Source organism: Mobula birostris, chromosome 3 (genome assembly GCF_030028105.1).
Source record: "Mobula birostris isolate sMobBir1 chromosome 3, sMobBir1.hap1, whole genome shotgun sequence".
Lineage (NCBI taxonomy): Eukaryota > Metazoa > Chordata > Chondrichthyes > Myliobatiformes > Myliobatidae > Mobula > Mobula birostris.
In genome coordinates this window covers 45865236-45892345 of record NC_092372.1, presented here as the reverse complement: position 1 = coordinate 45892345, position 27110 = coordinate 45865236, and the positions used below count along the sequence as shown (strand labels likewise).

The following is a 27110-nucleotide window of genomic DNA, read 5'->3' as shown; positions in this document are numbered from 1 at the left end:
ACACATTTTCAGTACACAGATGAGTAAGCTGTGGGCTTTTTCCATTAACAGACTGCATTCTGGACCTTGAAATATACTGATTTATTTCAATTGTGGACAGCCTCTTTCAGATGGAATAAATTGCATCTTGCCAAGTTGATAAGCTTTCAGTAATCGTGATAGTTGCCTCCCTGAGCTTTACTTTGAAACACTGAATCCTCCTGTGTTATGAGCTCAACAAAGAACGCAGCATCCGTCTCCAAGCTTTCATGGCTAAAACAGAGTCCAGAAGATGCATGATTGTCTTATCATTATTCAAACAGGAGTTTATTTTCCTGTAAGGAAATGTCTGTTGACATTTGTCATAACCATTGTGTTTGAAATTGGTGTTTAGCCATTTGGTTGTGATGCAATTCAACATTCATATGCTGAAGGTTTCAGTGTAAGATCAGTCTTCATGAATTTGCACAGACCAGAACCTTATTTTGTCAAAATTTAAATATTGTCTGCAAGGGATATCTGGCATGATTTTTCCACCTAACTTTGCAGACAGGTCAGTTCTGTTCTGTGGGACTAAAAAAGCCGGCATTCTCTCTTCTATCATAGTGACCAGCCAGTTCCTCCTATCCAAGAGATTAGTTACTTCTTTCTTGCAACTTAATTGCTTCTAGGTAGGTACTGCAATATTCTAAACTACATCATTAGTGATTGTTTTGGATAGGTAACAGTCTCCTCTCCACACCCTGCCAAGCAAAATGCATTTTGGCAAAGAATTTGACCTTGGGGGAGATTCTTGAAAGCAAAGCTCGATTTTACTCTTACACAGATAAAGGTAGAGTTTTTAGCAAAGGCCACTGGTAAATCGTCTGGAATCCTCAACAATATGATCTAAATTGTTTGACAAATATGAACTTGGTACTCCATTGGATTTACACTGAAGATCATTTATATGTAAATCCTCCACCATCAAGGGCATTTTCTCATTAATACCATCAGGAAAGAGGTACAAGAGCCTGAAGATGCACACGCAACATTTTAGGAACAGATTCGTCCCCTCTGCCTTCGGATTTCTGAATGGTCAATGAATCTACGAACACTGCCGCACTATGTTGCTCTGTTTTTGCACTATTTATTTACTTTTTTATATATTCTTATTATAACTTACGGTAATTTTAATATATTGACACTGCACTGCTACCTGAAAACATCAAATTTCTGAGCAGACATCAGTGATAATAAACCTGATTCTGATTATGCTGTGAACTGCCCCATCACCCTTTGAACGAACACACTAGACTATTTTTTTCTCAGAATCCATGCAAACATGTCTAAATCTTTACCTTTTATTTAAAATGCTTCCAAAGTATTAATGATTCTGTCTTCTAACATTTCTAGTCAATGGGGATATTTGTGATTGCAGAACCAGTGAGTTTCAAAATCTCTTGTCCAACCTGTTCCTTTAAATTTTCAGAAAGCCCAACTTAGCTTTGTTATGATGCAGTATTGCTTAATATTACAGAAGGAAAATGAGTCCTAAACAGCTAAAAAGTAACCGTGTTGATCAACTAATAAACAGAATATATTATACAGATTGTAAAATAGGAAAAAAATACAAGTGAAGCTTTATGAATGTTGTGTAATCTGAGCAAGTGAACTGACAGATGATTAAGTCCTTTCAGACAAGCTGTTGGTCATGTTAGCTGACGTCAATCAGCAGTTGAGATACAACTGGAAATTATACTTGGATAGAATTTCCCTAGAAGCTCTCAGATTTCCATATCTCATGAGGTAGTTCATTTATAAAACAAAGTTCTGGGTCACATTTCCTGATTTATCATTTTGTGTCTAAAGCAATGCTCTATTGTTGGAATTTCATAATCGAGTGTAGATTATGAAAAGGAACCGGCTTTCCTGTGGTAATAAGATAACCGACTAAGAGTATTTAAACCAGATCTCCTGTAGTGCAAGAGTTGACGGAAACAAAATCTATTTGTATTCTGCTTCCAGCTGCTGAAAATCGTGCGGTATTGGAGAAAGTAGCAGTCAGTTTTTTTGCATGAGTACTGCATAGTATTTACCGTGTCATCATCCTGCTTCAGCTTTAATCAAACCTTATTGCTAGGTTTAACTTTGCAGCAGCTTATGGCCTATTACAGTGATTCCTCAGCAGTCTTAGGCTCTCATTCTTCTCCAAGGGGCAAGAAGCGAGTGCGCCTTCTGAAGTCCTACAGGTAGCCTTTCATCTCATTATGTTAGAGTTATCATAATATAGGATTTTAGAAATGGGGAAAATGCATATTTCAATTATATTACTGAATTCATTCTGATAATTATCATACAGATTCACCCAAAGCACGTTATATTTTCCAAATTTTTGTTTGCGAAACCTTGCAGAAATAAATGTAATTATGCACAACATAAAATGCATATATTTTTCTGTGTATGTATTGTGGCAATGCCTTTTTAAGTAATTCATAGCCAATAATTACATGTGAGTGATAAAGTCCACTATTGTGTCTTAGACTTCTTCAGCCACTCCGAACCCTGTAGCTAGTAAAACTGCTGCAGTGAACGAGTTCGGTCCTGATCTGTGCAGGAGTTTGTATGTTCCCCATGTGGGTTTTCTCTAGGTGCTCCAGTCTTTTTGCCCCCCATATCTCACTGATGTGCGGGTTGGTGAGTTAATTGACCACTGTAAGTTGCCTCTGTCGTGCAGGGATGAATGGTAGGGTCTGGGAGAAGATGATGGGAATGTGCGGAGAATTAATTGGCATGGATTTGGTGGGCTAAAGGACTTGTTTCTGTGCCAAATGGCAATAAATTTGTGAATACACTGCTATCTAAGTGCATTAAGTACATGTTGTTGTCTATTTTTTAAAAATTTACATACTGCACAGAGAAGGCCCTTCCGGCCCTTCGCGCTTCCCAGCAATCCCCTAATTTAATCCCAGAGCTCTTTACAATGACCAGTTAACCTACCAACCAGTATATCTGCGGGATGTGGGAGGAAACCAGAGCACCCAGAGGCAATCCACACAGTCACGGGAAGAACATACAAACTCTTTACGGGCAGGAGCAGGAATCGAACCCAGGCCGCTAGAGCAGTAAAGCATTGTGCGAACCACTATATTACAGTGCAACTGCATCTAATTTTCACTAACTTTTATCCGTTTAGTTACAAGTTAGTTTTTATCTTTATTTATGAAAGAAGCTGGTTTAATTCATGACCTACAATTAATGGAAATTCCATGATTATAACTGGTAGTATACTTGCTGATCCCCTGCTCACAGGTTGGAGCTAATTCAAAGAGGAGAAGATGGATGCTATAGTCTCAGATATTCTATTGCTTCATGCATTGTTTGTATATGCTTCCAAACTGGATTAAAAACCTGAATGTTAAACGGCTGTAATATACATCTGAGTATTCAACCCAAGTTCTCTAAATATCTGAAGTGAATATTCATGGTCGCTACATAGCATATACAGGCTTCTCAGCCAATCCCTCAGAATAAATGATGACCTGCAACCAGTCCAGCTCTCTGTATTTTTAAATGCTAATGAGTCAGATTTTGGAATGATGGATACCACTACCGATAAGGCAGGTTATTTGTTATTATTTATTCAAGGGATGTAAGCTGTGCAGGCTGAGCCAGCATTTGATTGTCCGTCAGTCATTGACCTTAAGGGGATTGTGGTAAGATGTCCTCTTGAATCACTACAGTCCTTGTACACCCATTGTGCTTTTAGAAGATAGTTCCAGGAGTTTGATGGTGATTATTTCCAGGTCAGGATAGTGTATGACTTGAAAACAATTTCTAGGTGATGGTGTTTCCATGCTCTTTCTGCCTTTGGCCTTCTAGCTGGTAGATTTTGTGGGGTTGGAAAGTGTTGTCTTAAAGAGCTATGGTGAGTCAATGCAGTGCATCTTGTGGATGGTGCAAATTGCTGCTACTGTGCATCAGTGGTGGAGTGAGTGGCTGTGGTTGGGATGTCTATCATGTTGGCTGCTATGTCCTGTGTGGTGTGGAGCTTCTTGAGTATTGTTGAGTCTGTACTTATCCAGGCAAATGAAGAGCACACCAGATCACGACTGATGAGCCTTGTACATGATGGATAGGCTTTGAAGAATTAGAAGATGAGTTACTCGTCACAGGATTCCTAGTGACTGTCTCTGACCTGCCAGTAGCCACATTGTCTATATGTTCACTTCAGTTCAGTTTCTGGTCAATCTAGTGGGGGATTCAATATGGCAATGCCATCCAATGTCAGCGATTGATCGTTGAATACTTTCATTGCCGGGCACTTGTGTGGTGTGAAGGTTACTTCTACTCAACAGCCAAGGCCTGGATATTACCCAGGTCTTGCTGCATTTGGATATGGACCAGTGTATTATCTGGTGAGTTGAGCATAGTGCTGAACATTGTGTGGTCATCAGTGGACACTCCTACTTTTAACCTGACAATTGAAAGAAGGTCATTGATGAAGCAACTGAAGATGGATGGGCCCAGGGCACTACCCTGAGGAGCTCCTGCAGAAATATCCTGTTGGCAAGATGTTTGATCTCCAACCACTACAATCATCTTGTGCCAAGTAACCAGCAGAAGGTTTGCCCCAAATACCACTTTAGCTATGGGTCCTTGATGCCACACCTAAACAAATACTACCTTGATGTCAAGGGTGGATCATCTCACTTCAGCTCAAGAGTTCAGCTCATGTCAATGTTTGGGCCAAGACGGTAATGAGGTCAGGAGCTGTCTTTGACAGAATCCAAAATGAGTTTTGGATTCTGTCAAAGGCTGTTGCTAAGGTAGTGCTGCCTGATAGCGCCATTAATTGTCCCTTTCATCACATTGCTGATGATCAAGAGAATCTAATGGGCTGGGAACTGATTGAGGTAGTTTCATTCTGTTTTTTCTGGACATGACATACCTGGGTAATTTTCCACCTTGACAGGTAAATGCCAGTATTTTAACCATACTGGAGCTGCCAGTTGTGGAGCACGAGTCCACTGTAGTACTGTTGGAATAGTATTTGTCAGGACCCATAGCCGATTGATGAATTGATGTCTTTAGCTGTTTCTTGTTATCACATGAGGTGAACCACATTAGCTGAATACTCTCATCTGCCATACTGGGAACCACTAAAGGTGGATCACACACTGGGTACTTTAGGCTAAAGATTCCTGCAAATGCTACAGTTTTGACTTTTGCACTGATATGCTTCACTCCACTATCATTGAGAATGAGATGTTTGTGGAGCTTGCTCCTCCATTGAGTTTATTAATTACCCACCACCATTCATGAACAGATGGAGTAAAACTGCAGGGTCGATCTAATCTGGTTATGGAATAACTCCTTCTATTGCTACTGTATAGGTCACTTGGCATTCAAGTAGTCGAGTCCTATAGCTTTTCCAGGTTGATTCCTCACTCTAAGATATGCTTGATGCTGCTCCTGGCATGACCTCCTGCACTCTTCATTGACCCTTGCTTTGATTGTGATGATAGAGTGGGGGATATGCCAGACCGGAAGGTTCCAGAGTGTGGTTGAGCATAATACTGCTGCTGACGTTCCACAAGGCCTCATGGCTGCCCAGTTCTGAGTTGTTAGATCAGTTTGCCATCTGCCAATTCGCGCAGTGATGGTGCCACATGAGACCATGATGTGTATTTTCACTGTGAAGACGAGATTTCCTATCTACCAAAACTGTACAGTAGTCATTATGGAGAGCTAACACTGTGACAGGTAGATTGGTGAGGATGAGATTGTAGGTTTCTCACTCTTGTTGGTACCTTCACCAGGTTACGAAGATCCAATGTAGCTATAATATCCTTTAACAATTGGCCAGTTCAGTAAGTAGTGTGTTAAAGACCCAGCCTTTATACATTTCTCTCCTTTGCCACGTTGAGTGCTCAGAAGACTAAGGCAATTTGGCATCTCCCGTTTGACCCTCACCAGTTTTTATCAATGCATCACGGAAAGCATTGCACCTGGCTGCATCACGACATGTTATGGTGACTGCTCTGCCAGAGACAACAAATTACATACAGCTCTGCATGTCACAGGAGCCACCCTCCCCCTCCATGGACTCAGTCTATATTTCTCACTGCTTCAATAGAGCAGCCAGCAAAATCAAATTCCCCAGCCATCCTGGACATGCTGTCTTTTCACTCCCTCCCATTGGGCAGAAAATGCAAAAGACTGAAAACATGTATCACAGGCCTCAAGGACAACTTCTGTACTAATGCGATAAGACTATTGAATGGTCCCCTACTATAATAAAATGGAATCTTAAACTCCTAGTCTACCTCGTTATGGCCTTGCACCTAAGTGTCTGTCTGCAATGCACGTTTTCTGTAATTGTAACACTTTATTCTGCCCTGTGTTATTGCAATGATATGACCTGTACAGATAGCATGCAAAATAGGGCACCACAGTAGCATAGTGGTTACCACGACACTATTACGTCAGAGTTTGGAGCTCAATCCTGGTGTCCTCTGTAAGGAGTTTATATGTCCTTCTCTAGGTTCCTCCCACAGTCCAAAGACATACCAGGTCGGTTAATTGGTCATTGTAAATTGTCTCATGATTGGGTTAGGGCTAAATTGGGGTTGTCAGGGGTTGCTGGGCGGTGTGGCTCAAATGGCTGGAAAGTCCTATTCCATGCTATATCTCTAAATAAATTAAAATAAAGCTTTTCACTGTATCATAGGGTAAGTGACAATAGTAAACCAATTTACCAGTTTACAGATTTTCTCCAGGAGTGCTACATGGAGTACTATTGACTTATCAGCTGAGGGAGGATAGCAAGCGTTAATCAGTAGAAGGATTCCTTGCCAAAGTTTATCAGGATGCTATCGGATTTCATGAGATCCAGAGTCAATGTTCAGAATTCCCAGGACATTCCTCTCATGGTTGTTTTGGCACCTCTGCTGGGTGTCACAGGAAATACCCAGGGATGGAGATGGTGATGTCTAATATGTTAACTGTAAGAAATAATATAGTACAGTAAATATGAATGCCATGATGCAAAGGTTTTGCTTGACTGGTCTACGTGATAGCTCTTGAAGTCTGGCACGTTGGTAAGGAAGCCTTTATAGTGTCGACAGGGCATTTTTCCTATTGTTATTTCTGGTGCCTAGGCTCTTTCCTGCTTAATTCTTATGGCTTTCTAGCTGTTTAATTGTTTAATACAACTGAATGGATCACTCGGCAGTTTCAAAGGGCAAATTCTTGTGGGCCTGGAGTCATGTATAGGCCAGACCTAATTTGCACCCCAAAAGGAAATTAGTTGATCAGGGTTTTCTTTGCTACAACCAACAATGATTTTCCTGGTCATCACTAGGCTTTGTAATTCCAGAATTCAAATTCAAATTTATCACCATTTGCAGTGGTTGGACTCAAACCCATGTCTTCAAGACTTTGTCCTTGATATATAGATTATTGATCTAATAATAATACATTTGTGTCCTGGCTTCATATCGTTCTATTAGGCAGTGCTTTCCTTCCACTGCTTATGCAGGGCATCTGTGTATTTACCATGAATGGCCTTGATGTATTTAATACCATTCAATTAGAGCAGTTGAAAATCAGAAGTTCAAAACCAAGCAGGAGTCAGTCAGGATGCTGACTTGTTCAATGAAGCTTTGAGCACATCCTCAAATCTCTCTCTCTTTCTCTTCCTAGTAACATCCTCCCAAGGCAGAGCTCTGTATAGTAAGCCTGTTGCAGGAATCTGCTGTCTCATGAGGGGAAGTGATGAGTCCAATGTAGTTCACTGAGAGTAACCATGGCTTCAGAGCTGAGATACTGGTCTGAAAGAGGATGCTGACTTTGTTTGCCTGCACTTCCCATTAATTTTGATTTTGTAGAGGCATTTTAGGTCTTACTTTTCAGTACCCTCAAGTACCTTCTGGAGATAATCCAGGTCTTACGAAACGTTGACAAGTAGTTGCATTATATTCTAACATGTATTTAAGTCTATGGATGACCTGGCCACCACACATCAAATAGCTTTTCATCTTTGGATGACTTAATTGCAGATTTTAAACTTAAAGAATGATCAACCTCCAGGAGCATTTTTTTTTAACTTTCCATGCTTCTGTGACTCTCTAACCCCCATGTCTACTACTCAAAGTAGAGAACGAGCATTCAGGGATATTGAGAGTCTTAAGAGCCATGCATTATTACCACATAGAATCGCTGTAGAAACAGCAGGAGGAGTGCATTACCAAAAAGTACGCATCCCCAGTCCAGTCAGGCAGCTCTTAACCCAAATGTTGGTCTCGGCAGTCACTTCAGAACCCCAAAAATATGGAAGGGAATCAAGTCACCTTCAATCTTGAAGAGAACCTTAGAAGAAGTAGAGGCAGGTGAAACAAAGAGAGATATCCATGTTAGATTTTATTTTATCTTTTACCTAATTTTTAAAAATATTATTTATTTATTTAGGCATTTTGCTATTTAGATAATTAGATTAATTAGATGTTTAAATATTTAGATTTAAATTCAATAGCCTTCAATTTTCATATACTGTGTATGATACTTTTATGCTTATTTGTATCTTTGAGTTATTTGAACAAGAACAAAATTATTCTACCTAGGCTTTGGGAATTTGTCCAAGTTTAACTTCAATTTCCTTAATACTCCAATTTCTCATGATGTTTCATTGATTTGCTTTACTTCAAGATTCTCCTTTGGTATAGTTTTGTTCCTTTCCTATGATGCGCTAGCCTGTTTTGCAAGAAACATGGTTCTGATTTGTTCCCTTTAAGGAACAGACAAAGTGCCAATCTTCCTGTTTGTTTGTCAGTAACTGTGTCTAGCACTGTTCAGCTGGCTGGGAAGGATTTCCTGTGTGAAGTTCCCTTAACATTTCATTATGCACCTTCCAACTTAGATTTGGAGAGTTGTAGAAAGATGGAGCATGTATACAAGTCCTTCAACCCACTAAGTCTGCTCTATGCATTAAGCACCCATTCATTCTAATCCTATAACAAATAAATTGACAAGGGTGAAAAAGAGCTTGCAGCTGGAATATGGAATGTACTGGAGATGTAGTAGAGGCAGACTCCATTCTGGCCATCAAACTGGTATTGGATAATTCCCATGTTGAAGACTAATTTACTCACATGCAGACTGCAGTCAGTTTGGATTGGCAACAATATCTCCTTCACAATGACCATCAGCACAGGTGCACAACGAGGTGCTGTGCATCGCCCCCTGCTCTGCTTGTTTTACACTTATGACTGTGAAGCTAAATACTGCTCCAATGCCATATTGAAATCTGCTGACAGCACCACTGTTGTGGCCCAAATAAAAGGTGGTGACAAATCAGCTTATAGGAGAGAGATTGAAAATCTGGCTGAGAGGTGCCACAGCTTTTCACTCAAAGTCAGCAAAACCAAAGAGCTGATTATTGACTACAGGAGGGGGAAACCAGCGGTCCATGAGCCAGTCCTCATCAGGGCATAAGAGGTGGAGAGAGTTTGCAACTTCAAATTCCTTTGCAGTATCATTTCAGGGGGTCTACCCTGGGCCTATCATGTAACTGCCATTACAAAGAGGCACAACAGCACATCTGCTTTCTGAGAAGTTTGTGCAGATTCAGTATGTCATCTAAAACTTTGAAAAATTTCTATAAATGCGCGGTGGAGAATATACTGATTGGTTGCATGAAGGCTTGGTATGGGAACACTAATGCCCTTGAGTTGAAAAGCCCTCAAAAGGTAGTTGGGTACAGCCTGGACCATCACAGGGAAAGCCCTTCCCACCACTGAGCACATACACAAGGAGCAGTGTCACAAGAAAGCAGCACCCATCATCAAGGAACCCACCATCCAAGCCATGCTCTCTTCTCACTGCTGCCATCGGGAAGGAGGTACAGGAGCCTCAGGCCCCACACCACTAGGTTCAGGAATAGATATTACCCCTCAACCAACAGGCTCTTGAACCAGAAGGGTAACCTCACTCACCCACAATTGATTCCACAAAATATGGACTCACTTTTAAGGATTCTACAACTGGTGTTCTCGATATTTATTGTTTTTTTTTTCTTCTTTTTGTAATTTCAGAATTTGTGATCTTTTGCATGATGGTTGTTTGTCCATCTCTATTGTATATGGATTTTCATTGATTCTATTGCCTTTCTTTGTATTTACTGTGAATGCTCACAAGAAAATTCATCTTAATTTTTTCTTTTTTTTCTTTTTCTCTTTTTTTTTAGGTAGGGGTATGTATTGGGGGGAAGGGTTAAGGGGGGGGAGGTTAGATATTATTATTCCATGTAATCAAGTTTGAAAACTCTATAAAAAAAATTAGATTAAAAAAAAGAAAATTAATCTCAGGTTAGTATATGGTGACATATATGTACTTTGATAATAAATTTACTTTGAACTTTGAATTTAAAATATAACAAAAAAGGATGGGTGTTGTAACTGGTGAGTTAGTCTAGTAGGCAGTCGGAGTGGACATGAATGACCAAGTGATGACCTCCTGTATCATATTATACTAAAAATCGATGGCTCTATTCATGACACAAAATTTTACATTACCCTTTATGAAGTCAACAATATTAGTGAATTACTTTATGGCTTGCTGTGGAATAATGATGAGGGTATGATTAGATTGCCAAGTATAATTTCTGAATCACAATTATGCCCAGCTGAATATTGTAAAGCAGTCAAACTACCAATCTTTTCTGCAATGTTTAATCCTGAACAAGTAATTACACTTGAAGTAATGCTTTATGGAGAAGTAAACTCCTCTAAAATGCACTGTTGTTTGTATATGAAATTTAGCAGTGGATTTACAAAGTAAAATTAATGTTCTAAGCATGAGCAGTTGCTTAAAGAACATACTCTGTTCAGATTTTAATTTAGGAAAGCTTCATTCAGGAACTGTAATTGATAGTTGGTTTTGTGCATTGGACTGCTGAAACTACATCAGATTTTACTGGGATAAGCTAATGTATTTATCAGCCACTGCATCTGAAAATGATCTTTACACACTCTTCAGAATGTATCAAAAGTCACATTTTTGTATTAAGTGTTCTTACTGTAACTTGCAGAATCTTAATAAATATTGAAAGCTCATTGTTTATTTCAATGGAGAGAAGACTCCTGTACTAACACTGAAAATAGCATGACTCCTAACTTCAGTTTATTCCTGAACCATTTTCTTCAGTGACAACATATACTTCCTTAAGTTCATGCTTTGCAAAACAGCTTTTCCTGCTTCATTATGTGATAAGCGATAACGCAAACTGAATGTTATAACAGGAGCATCATGCCCAGTCACTGTACATAAAACAAAATCAATTTTTTAATTAATTGATTGTTAGGAAACATTGCAGGAAAGGCCACATCCCTGATAGTTCTAGGAAATACGATGATTAGTAGCTTTCTCAGGCTGCTTCAATTTTCTTTCGTAAAGGTGCTCACATTGCCACTTGGTATGAAAATCCGTAGTAGGCCCTGCAAAGATGAAGCAATGTATTTCCAGTTCACAATGGTGTGGCACTTGGAAGAGAACTTGTATGCCTTCGTGGTGTTAGAGGTTTGGAAGATACTGTCACAGTGCCCTGGGTGAGTAACTGCAGTACATATTGCAGTTGGCAGAAGACATAGTTACTGTTTTCTGTTGGTGGATGGTGCACCAATCAACCTTATTCCAGATTCTGTTGACTGTTGTTCAGCTCATCCAGGCAAGTTAAGTATAGTCCATTACAGTCCTGGAAGACTACATGGTGTCAGGAGTCACTCTCTACAGGATACTCAGTCTCTGCACTGAGGTACTTACTTGATTATTCCAGTTAATTTTCTGGTCAATACTAACTCTGAGAATGTTGATGATGGAAGCACTGCTGATGGAAATGACATTGAATAGGAAAGATGAATGGTAATACTGTTTCTTGGTGAAGATGATTATCCCCAGGTGCTCCTAGGGCAGAAATGTGACGAAACATATACTAACATATTATTCTCCATAACTTTCGCCACCTCCAACGGGATCCCACCACTGAGCACATCTCTCCCTCCCCCCCACCCCGCTTTCCACAGAGATCGCTCCCTGCACGACTCCCTTGTCCATTCGTCCCCCCCATCCCTCCCCACTGATCTCCCTCCTGGCACTTATCCTTGTAAGCAGAACAAGTGCTACACATGCCCTTACACTTCCTCCCTTACCACCATTCAGGGCCCCAGACAGTCCTTCCAGGTGAGGCAACACTTCACCTGTGAGTCGGCTGGGGTGATATACTGTGTCCGGTACTCCTGATGCGGCCTTCTATATATTGGCGAGACCCGATGCAGACTGGGAGACCGCTTTGCTGAACACCTACGCTCTGTCCGCCAGAGAAAGCAGGATCTCCCAGTGGCCATACATTTTAATTCCACATCCCATTCCCATTCTGACATGTCTATCCATGGCCTCCTCTACTGTAAAGATGAAGCCACACTCAGGTTGGAGGAACAAGACCTTATATTCTGTCGGGTAGCCTCCAACCTGATGGCATGAACATTGACTTCTCTAACTTCCGCTAATGCCCCACCTCCCCTTCGTACCCCATCTGTTACTTATTTATATACACACATTCTTTCTCTCACTCTCCTTTTTCTCCCTCTGTCCCTCTGACTATACCCCTTGCCCATCCTCTGGTCCCCCCCCCTTGTCTTTCTCCCTGGGCCTCCTGTCCCATGATCCTCTCATATCCCTTTTGCCAATCACCTGTCCAGCTCTTGGTTCCATCCCTCCCCCTCCTGTCTTCTCCTATCATTTTGGATCTCCCCTCCCCCTCCCACTTTCAAATCTCTTACTAGCTCTTCCTTCAGTTAGTCCTGACGAAGGGTCCCGGCCTGAAACGTCGGCTGTGCCTCTTCCTAGAGATGCTGCCTGGCCTGCTGCGTTCACCAGCAACTTTGATGTGTGTTGCTTGAATTTCCAGCACCTGCAGAATTCCTGTTGTTTGAAACATATACTAATATTCCATGTGAGGTCTCATGAAGACTTCATATCTTTGCTCCTTTCCGCAAATCCTCCTGTAATGAAGCCAACATTCCATTCATCTTTCTAATCACTTGCTATCCCTGAAGCCGAGGAGGAGTAACGTGCTGCTCTTGCTCAACTACAAATAAATATGAAGCCATCATACACAGTTTATGAGAAACCAAAGTCTCTTTGAACTTTACTATTGAATAAGCATTCTAAAATCAAGAATGTCTATTGATATATTTTCAATGGCCACGTACAATGAGGTTCAGGAACTTTTGAACAGGACCCATTTTTCTTACTGCTGAATATGTACTTCTCTTTTTTTTTTGGTTTTATGTGTCAGTATATTTCTACATGAAGCTGCATCTGCCATGTTCTTGCTCATTCAGATCTATATCCCTTCGAAGTCTGTTTATGGGCAGCTATGCTTACAGAATGGCCTTGTCAGCTGATAAACTCACCCCAGGATTACTAGTTATCAAAGGTGTCCCAGAAGCTAAATGTTTGTGGATAATTTTCTCATTCAAAAGCAAGGAATTATTAAAAAGGTATATTTTAAAATGTAAGACTACTGAATTTACAACTATGGTCGCAAGCACTCAAATTTATTGTTTACCCTAAAATAATACAGCACAGGCACAGGCCATTCGACCTGCTGGTCCATGATTCCCACCTAAGCTAACCCCTATTTGCCTGTGTTTGGCCTATATCCCTTTGCACCTTTCCGATCCATGAGAGGCCCTTCGTTGGTTGAGGTTGACCATGGCTGTTGTGCCCCAGCTTTCTACATGATATGTAAGCCAGTGCAGTTTGACATGGACACTAAGCCATTGCCCATGTAGCAGGCTCCCCCTCTCCACACAGCTGATGAATCCAAAGGAACGGTAGGCGCTGATGCAGCGTAGTACCAGCGGTGTCGCAGGAGTTGCCAGTCAGTGTAGAACTCATCGTAGGATTGCCTAATGGACTCCAGCTCCAGATTTTTCCTCGGAGTTTACTCCTGAATCTGTGAGTGGATATAGCCACAAGGCAGTGGAGGTTTGAGATCAGAGCTTTCCTCCTCGATGAGTTGCCAGCCATGGCTGATGAGCTCCGTCTGCCCGAAGTGATTGGCTTTAAAGCACCAGTAACCCGCCTTTGCCCTTTCCCCTATCTGTTGAAATGGTTCGACCAGGCTTAGTAGCTAAACCACATGAGAAGGCCAGAAGCTGGACTTGGTTGTCAGAGGCTATTAGAGACACATGCCATTGGGAGTATTTAATAGGTAATGGGAGCTTGCCCCTACCACCAACCCTCCCCCCCAGCTATAAGAACCATAAGGAACCCCTATCCATGTATACTTATCCAAGTATCTTTTAAATATAGCTAATGTATTTGCCTCAAACACTTCCTCTTGCAGCTCATTTGATATACTGACCACCCTGGGTGAAAATGTTGCCACTCAATTTCTGTTAAATCTCTTCTATCTCACCTTAAATCTGTGCCCACTTATTCATGATTCATCGGCTCCTGGGAAAAAGACTGTGCACACTGACCCTATCTGTGCCCCTCATAATTTTAACAACCTCTATAAAATCACTCTCATTCTTGTACATACCATTGTAAAGTGATCCAACCTGATCTCCTCTCTCCATAATTTCGTCCCTCAAGTCTTGGCAACATGCACATAGATCTCCTTTGCACTGTTTCCAGCTTGATAACATCTTTCCTAAATAATAGTAGGTTACCAAACACTTTCTGTCTCACCCATTCTATCAGTTTGCCTCACTTCTTCCATAATGGGAGAGCCAGATGAGAAAAACTTTCCTCACACAATGTCTTAAGTCTATTCTTTTACATAGAGTGCTTGGGTGTTTCCCACAAAACAGGCACTCAATGCACTTTTATAGGTAATATAAATTGCCAGTCAAATGGCTTCAGAAGATTTAACCATGTTTTGAAGTTTAGTACCTTCAGTTCCATGTGGTAGGTATACTTTTCAGTGATTACTTTTATTTGACATCTCTGTCTTTTACTGCATTGCACTGTGCACAAATAACTGTTTTACATTGTCATCCTAATCCAGAATGCCAATATTAGATCCTGTTTTGGCAGAGGGGGAAGTCATCTATTTTTGATAGGCAAAATAAAAGATTACTACTAATATTCACAGAAAACTAAATAACATTTTAATTATATTTCTAGTTAATAGGTTAACTAAATCCCAATTTTTTTAAAAAAAACACATATAAACTCAAGAAAGTCATCTGAGAAAATAGAGTGGATTCCAGTTAATTGGGCCATCAGTTAATCAGGGCAGCTACTTATTTGGGACAACATTTAAAGAACAGAGGCAAATTAAGGAAATAGCTGGGGTTCCTTTTGTTTATTTGGGACACTATGCTGCTTAATTGGGGCAGGGAGAGGTGAATCAGGTGCACTTAAGTGGTCATTAGACACTATACTGGCCTTAGAGCAAACAGATTCTTCAGTTGAGTGAGTGTGTCTTATGTAATCGATTTGGGACGACAGATGCTGATTCAAAAAGCAATAATTCTTGATAATTTAGTTTTTTTTTTGTATTTTGACTTAAAAACCTTTTTGAGACCTTTGCCACAAAAAGATTTGACACTAACTTAAAAAAAATACTCTAATAGACCAAAGTAAAAGCCATCCACCTAACACCACACATCGTCGGCTGGCAGAGATAACTGGAGAGCCAAAATCTACAATTGCACACTGGATACGTCAGCAAGATAAGCTGCCAGAAGAATGGACAAGACAGGACAGACAATAGGGAACATCCCAAAATTGAAAGCATGAAGGTAAGCATCCAGATGTCGAAGGGGGCCCTCAGTCAGTGGTTTTCCATTGTAGCAGGATGAGATGTGCACGTCAGTGGATCAATGTTAAATAAAACAAGTCAGATGAGCAAGCTAAGAAGCTGAGTCATGAGACTTCATAAAGTTTCCATGAGGCTTTAAAGCAACAGATTGATGGTTGTCCAAATGAAAGTGTAAGCACCACATTAACTTCAAGAAAGCACAAGACGAGAAAGGTAGTGTTAATGCTGTAAGTGCAGAAACATAGGAATATACAAAACTCCCCAATTTGCTTCAAAAATTTTGTGCAGACGATATCTACGATGCTGATTAAACAGACCTTTTTCATCCCAGCGTGCCAGACAGTTCCCTTTGCTATAAACATTAATCACTATCAGGTTCAAAGGAAGCAGTGGATCACATAACTCTGTTGTGTTGTTCAAATATGTCAGGAGCTGATCAAAAGAATTTGTTCATTTTGGATTCCTGGGAAAAGTGTTAAGCGTCAATGCTTTAGGGAGCTAAGAATGGATAGTTTACCAGTCAAGCACTATGTCTGCATACACACCTCCTTCAGTAACCATTACAAATTAATACACAGTTTAATAGAACTGTAATAATATTGGTAGTGTTCTCATTTGTTCTGTATTTCATTTAAATACTTAGTTTTTACTCAGTTAAATGCTAGTTTGTTTTTTATAGCTTTTTAACTATTTCCATGATACTTTGAATAATTGGGGTAGCTGCTTAATTGGGCAAAGCATGCTGGTCCCAATGTGCCCCAATTAACTGGAATTCACCGTATCCCTTTTCATTTCCCAGCCATTCTGTTGCATAACAATTTTAACATGCATCGGAGGAAACCATCTTTTCAGTCAACAGCAAAAATATTATGAAACAGGAAATGTGTACATGGTGTAATGTTACAAACTGAATTTACTGCTGGAGAGAAATTATAAATTGTTGGTGATAATCTAGAAATCTACATTCAGTGGTCACTATATTAGGTGCGGGAGTGGAATCCGGTGTGGTCTTCTGCTGCTGAACCCCATCCACAAAGGTTGACGTGTTGTACATTCAGAAATATTCTTCTGCACACCACTATTGTAACATGTGGTTATTTGCGCTATTGTCACCTTTCGTTCAGTTTGAAACAATCTGGCCATTCCCCTCTGACCTCTCTCATTAAAAAGCCATTTTTTGCATACAACAGCCACTCACTGGATGTGTGTTTTTTTGTTTGTTTTTTCTCACCATTTTCTATAAACTCTGGAAACTGTTTTGCATGAAAATCATATTCCAGCCACCCTGTCTGGCACCAAGAAACATCAAGTGGTCAAAACCACTTAGTTCACATTTCTTCCCCCATGTTGATGTTTGGTCTAATTTGCAACTGAACCTCTTGACCATGTCTGCATGCTTTTAGGTATTGAGTTTCTGCCATATAATTGGCTGATTAGCTATTTGCATCAATGAGCAGGCTTACAGTTACTCCTAATAAAGTGGCCACTGAGTGTATTCCAAAATGACTCAACGGGATACTTCAGAGAGTCAATGAGTTATTTAGATTAAAGTATCCTGGATTCAATCTTTTATCAGTTGATCATAACCAGACTTTAGTTTTAGTCCCTCAAGATTAAAAAGCAGGAATGCTCTTCATGATTATCCTGTGAAACTGTCTCTGCCCACAATGGATGGATGATTTTGCAGCCCTTACTGTTGAAGTGCAAATATGAGTACTGAGTTTTGGTGGGAAGTTGGTAAGTGTGCAGGTGATTAAGAAAGCAGGTCAAGTACTTTCCTTTATTGGCTGAGGCATAAAAGACATGAGCCCACAGCTGGAGAACTGGTTAATAGATTGGAAACCAAACTACTGGAAGGTTATAGTGATTTGTGAAGATGACACCAGGGCTGAAAGGACTGTACTCATGAGAAGAAATTATTTAGACAAGGGTTTTGCCTTTTTGTGATAGAGGACATGGAGGGAGCATTTAACTGTAAACCACAAAATTACCTGAAGCTCAGAGAGGGTAAACAAAGACAAGGACATACTTGCCTTATGTCAGTTCAGTAACTAGGAGGCATTTCCATTGGTGAATTGGAAGAAGAAATAGAAAGGAGTTAAGAACATGTTATTTTATCTTATATATGATACAATGACAACCAGTGCCAAATCAGAATGACCATTCAAACCGAAGTTTGGATTGGTAGTAACTTCAAATAATGGAAGACTTTAGAAATTAGTTAGGCAGCATTTATGGAGAGAGAAATGCAGTTAAGGAAAGCCATTTTCAAACAAGTCCAAGACCCTAAATGCAGATACAAATAGGGTCTGTGTTAGGACCTGTTCTTTTTACATTATATGTCAGTGGTTTGGATGATGGAATTGATGGTTTTGTTACAAAGTTTGCACACAATATGAAGATAGGTGGAGGGGCAGTTTTGAGGAAGTAGAGAGGTGCAGAAGGACTAAGAGTGAAAGGTGAAATGTTTAAGGGGAACTCCTTCATTCAGAGGGTAGTGAGAGTGTGGAATGGGCTGCCAGCAGAAGTAGTGAATGCAGGTTCAATTTCAACACTTACAAGAAATTTGGATTTATAATATGGATGGGAGAGGTATGGAGGGTTACGGTCTGCGTACAGGTCAATGTAACTAGGCAGATTAATAGTTCGGCATGGACTAGATGGGACGAAGGGCCTGGTTCTGTTCTGTAATGTTCTTGGACTCTATGAGCTTGGATATGCACCTGGGTGTCTGGGTATTCCTCACTAATTGCATATGGAAGAAATACAACTCCGTTTAGTTGATGACAAAACTTTTTGCTTTGGAATTATCTGTCTTTCAAATTAACAGTTATACAGATATTAGGTGTACAGTTTGATGATAACACATTGTGCAGAATATATTATAATTCACAATTAGGGACTTTACCTGACCTTTTTCAATTGCCAGTTTTCAATGGCCTTCTGTGAGTTCTCTGCTTCTCTGCAGAACTATACTTACTTACACTGGTCTTAATGCCATGGAATGTATTTCATTTATCTTCCAAAATCCCTCAGATCCACATTACAAATCCCTCAAATCCTGAAGACCTTCTTCAGGGGCACCATTGAAAGCATTCTGACTGGCTGTATCTCTCACTGGTATGGGAACTGCAACTTCGATCGCTGGGCACTTCAGAGCGTGGTACAGATAGCCTCGTGCATCTGTGGATGTGAACTTATCCCTGTTGAAGACATTTAAAGTAACAGGTGTGCAAGGAGGGCCTGGAAAATCATCAGGGACACCAGTTACCCTAACCATAAACTGTTTCAGCTGCTTCTGTCTGGCAAACGGTGCTGCAGCATTAACGCCAGGGCCAACAGGCTATGGGACAGCTTTTTTCTACAAGCCGTTAGACTTATAAATTCACATGTCTGTACATTGTGATGGAGTCATAATGCAAAGATATTTACTTCCTCACATTGTGGGATGGATGTAAGATTTAAATAAATTCAAAACTATTTTATCAGTCTACTTTTTGTTTAATCTTAATGCTTCTTCCACCAGGCCATCAGACAGACTAACTTATGCTATTTTGAGTGTATTTTCTATGTTACATTGACTGTTCTATTTATTATAAATTACAATGATTGCACATGGCACATTTAGATGGAGATGTAATGTAAAGATTTTTACTCATGTATGTGAAGGATATAGAAAATCAAATCAATTCAATTCAATAATCCTAATTGAACAATCAAAATGCTGAATAGCACAGAAATCTTGCTTTAAACTGAACTCTCTCATGCTTTTACTTGGTGCTTCCAGCCACACAGTCTATATATTCCTTTGCTCCTTCAGTTGTTTCAGCTCCACTTGATCCTAACTCACTTTAACCCTACCTGCTCTTTGGATGAATTTAGTCACCCTGAGGTCACTTTAAAATTGCAAATCTGGTTTCTCTCATCTATCAGACTTTTAATTGTAAATTGAATGAGTAAGAGCTTTGCTGGAAAGTTAGTGCTCTTCACAAGGGAATTGAAAGCAGAAGTATCTCTTTCTTATAAAGTGCTAACCATGAGAAAGAAAGTTTCTTGCCCTCTTTCTTTTACCACTTTCCTTATGCAATAACCCACTGCTACTTTTCTGGATGAGATAATAGAGGTCACATTTCCAATTTCTATTTTCCGGACGTATCTCTTGGAAAATTAAAACACTGTTCTGACATTCCTTTTCCAGTCTGGGAATCACTCACAGCAATATTATTGGAATTGTTATTTGCCAACCACTTAGGCACTATTTCTCCTGGGGTTTACCAAAGTTTTAGAAGGAAACTATGATGTATTTTGTGACCATTATGAGCCAATGTGTAATAAAAGAAAAGCACTGTAGAGAGAGGGAAGGGTGACAAGTAGACAATCTTCTGCATAGATTCCGCTATTAAGATTTTCTGGCAGATTGCCCAAGTCCTAAATTCTTTTCACTGCATTATATGAATGTGTTTTTCCACATAGGATAGGACATTGCACAGTATAGTACATATTGGCCCTCTGGCCTACCATGCCTGTAATGACCATGATGCCAATGTAACTGTTCCCATCTGCCTGCACATACTGTACCTGTAGCCCCTCTGTTCCCTCCCCTACCTATTCTTGTGTCTAAGTGCCTCTTAAATACTGCCTGGTGTTTTCACTAGCTCCCCTGGCAGCAGGTCATGGACACCTGCTAATCTGTGTTTGAAAAAAACCTGCCTCACACATCTTTAAACTTTTTTCCCTCACTTTAAAGTTATGCCCTCTAGTATTTGACATTTCTACCTTGGGAAAAAGACTATGACTACCAACCTTACCTCTACCTGAGAATTTTAAACACTTCTATCACGGATCCCCTGAGCCTCTGATGCTCAGAGAAGCCAACCCAAGTTTGTCCATTCTCTTCTCATGACTAATACACTCCAATCCATGGTGAACATCTTCTGCACTTTCTCTGAAGCTGCTTCATCCTTCATTTGGCATGGACACAATATTCCAAATATGGCCAAATCAAAGTTTTATATAGCTGCACATGATTTCTCTACTTTTATGCTTGGTGCCCTGAGCAATGAAGGCACGCACACCATATGCATTCCTTATCATCTTACCTGCTTGTGTTGCCACATTCAAGGAACTACTGACTTACTCACCAAGAATCCCTCTCTACATTAGTATTCCTGAAGGTACTACCATTCTGAGGATCTAAACTGGTCCCAACATATCGATGCAGTTATAAAGAAGGCAAGACAGCAGCTATACTTTATTAGGAGTTTGAAGAGATTTAGTTCATCAACAAATACCTCAAAAACCTCTATAGATGTACCGTAGAGAGCATTCTGAGAGGCTGCATCACTCTCTGGTATGGGTGGGGGGCAGTTCTGCACAGGACTGAAAGAAGTTGCAGAGGATTGTAAATTTAGTCGACTCCATCTTGGGTACTAGCCTACAAAGTACCCAGGACATCTTCAAGGAGTGGTGTCTCGGAAAGTCAGAGTCCATTATTAAGGACCTTCAGCACCCAGGGCATTCCCTTTTCTCACTGTTACTATCAGGTAGGAGGTACAGAAGCCTGAGGGCACACACTCAGCGATTCAGGAACAGCTTCTTCCCCTCTGCCATCTGATTCCTAAATGGACATTGAGCCCTTGGACACTACCTCACTTTTTAAATATTAGTATTTCTGTTTTTGCACAATTTTTAATCTGTTCAATATACATATACTGTAATTGATTTAGTTATTATTATTATTATTTTATTTTGTTCCATATTATGTATTGCATTGTACAGCTGCTGCTAATTTAACAAATTTCACGTCACATAATTCTGATTCTGATTTGATTTACTGTACTCTTTTCTTTTTCATTTGACATCCCAAAAGGCATGGCCTTGCACTTATCTGGGTTAAACTCCAAGTGCCATGTTTCTGCGATATTTCCGACTGATTTATATACTACTGCATCTTTTGACCACTCCACCAATTTTCAGGTTATCCGCAAACATGCACACTAATTTGATCACACTGATTTTCATTCAAATCATTTATATTATTTTACAAACAGCAGGAAATCCAGTCCTGATTCTTGCAGGTCAAAAATTAGGTGCCTCCAAACATATCAAAGAGAAGAGCAAGTTAATCTTGTAGGCCAGAAGCTTCACTAATGATGCGTGTTCCAGTAACAGGAATATTGAACATTCAAATCATTATGGAGCTTGCTGCAGGCACTTAAAGCTGCCTTTATATTTCCTCATGCTAATAATACAAAATGTTTGTTACTTGTCAGTGTTAGTGCCATCCAGAGTTAGAAAAGTGCTAATGACTGAAAAATAACAAGCATTATTACTCTATAGTTATCATCTCATCTTGACACCCATTAGATCAAGCCCTGTAATATGTGATGTAAGTGACCCAGAAAATAGGCAGGAATTTGATATAAGACAATAAGATATGAATGGCTCTTTTCATTGCCACCAGTTATTGTCTTTGTCTAACTGGACCTGGCCTGAACAAGGGCAGTTAAAATCGACCACATTGTGTCCAAAGGCATTATTTGGCAACGGAAAGGCAGATGGTAACCCTACCAAAAGTGCGCCTCTTTATTTCTAATTTCTGCATAATTTGGATTTGAATTTTATGTAATTTACAGTGTTTGGCAATTGTTTAATCAAATTCATGGATCGCAACCCCATGCAGACTATATTTGAAATCCCAAGCACATTACAGATCATTAAAGATTCATTGGTATTCAGACTAACCATTCATTAACAACATTCAGTGTATTAAAATCCTGGTCTAATGATTCTACTTCTAAAATTATGCTTTTAAAAATATTTGCTTCATATATTTTCTGCAAACCAGTTAACAGCTGCCAATTCTTAACTATGATGGGCTCAAGTTCAATCACTTATCTGTTGGAATTCTCTTTTAAAATTAAGAAATCAGGATGTAGAGCCAAATCCCAAATGCATAATAAGACCGTGAATGAGAGGGAACAGAGCATTGATGAAATAAATCAGAACATACTGACTACATCTTGGCTTTGTTTTTCCTTGAATTTCAATTGGAACTTCCAATTGACTTCCTATTACTCAGGCTGCCTTTGAGGTCAATTACAGTAACTGTTTCACTGATTTTTCTTTTCTTTTCCCCCAAAGGAAAATTTAATGTTCTATAACTAATGTGTCTTCCCAAGATAAGAGTGAACACTGCCTCCAAATATAAAAGGCTTGTCCTACCGTACCACTTTGTTCTTCTATCTCCATTTACAATCTATAAATTGCCAAAATCAGAAACATCAGCCTCCTCCACCTTCCTGACTTTTTTCCTCTATAATAAGTCACCACTTCTTTCGGAGATGTGCGCTAACCAAACACATATCAACCAGAAGATTGATAGCTCAGTGCACTGTTTGATACGGCTCACATTTTCATCTTTTTTCCATTTAAAAATACCGAAACGTGTTAGTGCTTCACAATTTCAATGCAATAATGCATGTTTGTTTATGGTGGACACACGGCCAACAAATTCCTATGTTGTCTTTGTAACTCTAATCCGTATCATGATAACCTTCAAATTTACTGATTAATCCCTCAGGATTAAACAAAGGTGCCAGAGGTTAAGGACCTTGTTTGATTAACTTTCGTCTTGGACACTTATAGTGCTGACAAGCTGTCGTTCAGTGGGTTTAAACAAAATGACTGATACTAGAACGTTCTGTGCAAGGGATGATTTTGAGACGCAGTTTATTCTAAAATATTCATATTATATGTTGGCATGTGCGAAGTGGACAAAACAGAAGGAAAATGGTACCAGCCCTGAGATGTTTGCTGCAGATTTGCAAATAGGATTGAATTCCGTACAGTGATATGTGAACGTGGAGAGGATGATTCCTCTCGTGAATGGGTCTAGAACCAGATGGCACAGCATCAGAGTACAAGGATGTCCCTTTACAACAGAGATGAGGAGGAATTTTTTTAGCCAGAGGGTGGTGAATTTTTGGAATTCATTGCTATGGACAGCTATGGAGGTCAAGTTATTGAATATATTTGAACAGAGGTTGATAGGTTCTTGAATAGTCAGTGTGTCAAAAAGGAGAAAAGGCAGGAGAATGAACACTCAGTACTTATTTTTAATTTCTGTTTTTGCACTACTCATTTTGACTCAATTTAACAAACATATATGCAATTACTGTAATTCAGGTTTTTTCCGATATTTATCATGTATTATATTGTACTGCAAAGTTGACAAATTTCACAACATATGGTCATGATATTAAACCTAATTCAAACTGTGATTCTGAATGGGATTCAGAGCATAATAAATCAGCCATGATGGAATTGCGAAGGAGGTTAATGGCCTAATTCTGCACCTATGTCGTATGATCTTATACTCTCACTTCTGATCTGCTGATGGAAAGAAGATCATCTTTTTAAAAAAAAAAGTAAAGATTTATATTTAACCAAGGATAGATTACTGTGTAAATTTCGCAGGACGTTACCTGGACTCGGGTATTAAATTGTAAAGGGAGAGTAGAAAATTAGGGCTGTATTTCTGAAAATTTTGAAGACAAAGTAATGAATTGAAGTTTATGCAAGCTGATGAGAAAATGTGTTGAAGTTAATTTTGATAATTGAAGCATTTTGGGAAATTGTTTTGGGGAACAATGCCTAAAAAAAAATAAAGCCAGAGATTTCAAAAGTGAAGTTGGGAAACACATTAATAAACCAAAAATGCTGGAAATTTGGTTGTTTCTGCAATGAGCAGTTGATATCTCGTGAAATGTAAAATTTAAATCTGCATCATTTTTACACTAATAAGCAGTAAGTAGAGATATGGGATAAGAAATAGGTAAAATGAAATTAGCTTGGTGGTCCGCCACTTATCATATTGAATGAAGCAGATGAATTAAACAGAAAAATGATCTACATTCATTTGTTCAATGTCCTTTATTTAACGTTAGAGCTTTTAAAGTCAAATCAGCTGCTTGCCTTGATGATATTCACCTGTGAGAAATGGGGCCTGTGTTATGAATCACAGATCATATAATTATTACGTTCTGTACTCCTGGAAATGTATGATTATCATGCTGATTAGAACCTACAGCACAGTCTCTGGAAGACATAATCCCAGCTAATCAGTTTGTGAAAGGGTCATAAAATCATATAGGTTTGGTAGTTCTAGATATCGGTAGATGTGGATTTATTTAAACACACTTGGATAAGTTAAGTAAGTAAGCCCATATCCTGAGACATAGATGGACAAATTTTGGAAACATCAAGTTTACATTCAAGCAGCCGGGTGTTCATTCACCTGCATGCAAACAAGTCACTTGAGGATTCTCTTGGGAATTCATGTGAGGGTATTGCCTATTACTGTCATTATTAATGGCCCTTATTGTGCTACATGGGTCCATCACATATACCTGCAGCTGAACTGCCCATACCTTGTCCAGATCTGGAATGGTAATGTTGCCAGCAGAGTCCACCCTGGAGCTAAGTGGTGAGACTTTGCAATGGTACCAGAGCAATGCCTGTGCCCGATGTGAGTATAAACAAGGAAAAATTAGAAAAAAGGGTGGCATGGTAGTGTCACAGTTAGCAAAACGCTTTAAGTCATCAGCATGACCACATGGGTTTCCTCTGGGTGCTCCAGTTTCTACTCACACTTCAAAGATGTACAGATTAGGGCTGTTAAAATGTGGCCATGCCATTTTGGCATCAGATATATGGCGACACTTGTGGGCTGCCCCCAGTACATCCTCGGGATGTTTGGTCATTGATGCAAGCAATGCATTTCCCTGTATCTTTCAATATTCCAATATGCAGGTGACAAACAAAGATAATCTAATCTAAATGAAGAAGCAGAGATATTTTCAGTCAAGGTGTGATATGTTTATAGAAGCTCAGTCTTGCACAGCTCTAGAAGTTTAGTCATTGAGTTTGTTAAAAATTGCAATCAATAGATTTCTGATTATTGGAGAGATTACAGGATATGAGGATTAGCAAGCAAAGTGACGTTAGGATGGAACATTCAATCATAATCTAATTGAATGACAGTGCAGATTCAAGGGGCTAAATCACTAACACCTTCTCCCGTTTCTTATGTAACTATGGTATAGATGAGCCAAAGTGTGCCTCACCAACAAAACTGAAAAACTTTGACCAATGGCAAAGCAATGGTTCAATCGCAATGCCTCTGACTTTTTAAAAGTCATCAAGCAACACACATAAAAGTTGCTGGTGAACGCAGCTGGCCAGGCAGCATCTCTAGGAAGAGGTACAGTCGATGTTTCAGGCCGAGCCCCTTCGTCAGGACTAACTGAAAGAAGAGCAAGTAAGAGATTTGAAAGTGGGAGCGGGAGGGGGAGATCCCAAATGATAGGAGAAGGCAGGAGGGGGAGGGATAGAGCCAAGAGCTGGACAGTTGATTGGCAAAAGGGATATGAGAGGATCATGGGACAGGAGGCCTAAGGAGAAAGAAAAGGGGGAAGGGGGAAGCCCAGAGGATGGGCAAGGGGTATAGTGAGAGGGACAGAGGGAGAAAAAAGCGAGAGAGAAAAAGAAAGTGTGTATATAAATAAATAAATAACGGATGGGGTACGAGGGGGAGGTGGGGCATTAGCAGAAGTTAGAGAAGTCAATGTTCATGCCATCAGGTTGGAGGCTACCCAGACGGAATATAAGGTGTTGTTCCTCCAACCTGAGTGTGGCTTCATCTTTACAGTAGAGGAGGCCGTGGATAGACATATCAGAATGGTAATAGGACGTGGAATTATAATGTGTGGCCACTGGGAGATCCTGCTTTCTCTGGTGGACAGAGCATAGATGTTCAGCGAAACGATCTCCCAATCTGCGTCGGGTCTCGCCAATATATAGAAGGCCACATCGGGAGCACCGGACACAGTATATCACCCCAGCCGACTCACAGGTGAAGTGTCGCCTCACCTGGAGGGACTGTCTGGAGCCCTGAATGGTAGTGAGGGAGGAAGTGTAAGGGCATGTGTAGAACTTGTTCTGCTTACAAGGATAAGTGCCGGGATGGAGATCGGTCGGGAGGGATGGGGGGGGACGACGAACGGACAAGTGAGTCGCGTAGGGAGCGATCCCCGTGGAAAGCAGAGAGAGGGGGGAGGGAAAGATGTGCTTAGTGGTGGGATCCCGTTGGAGGTGGCGGAAGTTACAGAGAATTATATGTTGGACCCGGAGGCTGGTGGGGTGGTTGGTGAGGACAAGGGGAACCCTATCCCTAGTGGGGTGGCGGGAGGATGGAGTGAGAGCAGATGTGCGTGAAATGGGGGAGATGTGTTTGAGAGCAGAGTTGATGGTGGAG

The 27110-nt window shown here is 40.1% G+C and overlaps 1 protein-coding gene across 4 annotated transcripts in view; it reads left to right on the top strand.

Moving 5' to 3' along the window:
• pde4d (phosphodiesterase 4D, cAMP-specific) overlaps positions 1-27110 on the top strand; it is a 1076746-nt gene that overhangs the window by 780447 nt on the left and 269189 nt on the right. Inside the window, exon 1 of one of the 4 annotated variants that reach the window (XM_072252565.1) lies at positions 2075-2210. The exons of the other annotated variants lie outside the window; for them this stretch is intronic. Within the exon in view, the coding sequence (XP_072108666.1) occupies positions 2122-2210 (89 nt within the window). The 5' untranslated portion in view covers positions 2075-2121. Of the gene's footprint in view, positions 1-2074; positions 2211-27110 lie in introns of those variants that run through there. 4 annotated transcript variants of the gene reach the window in all.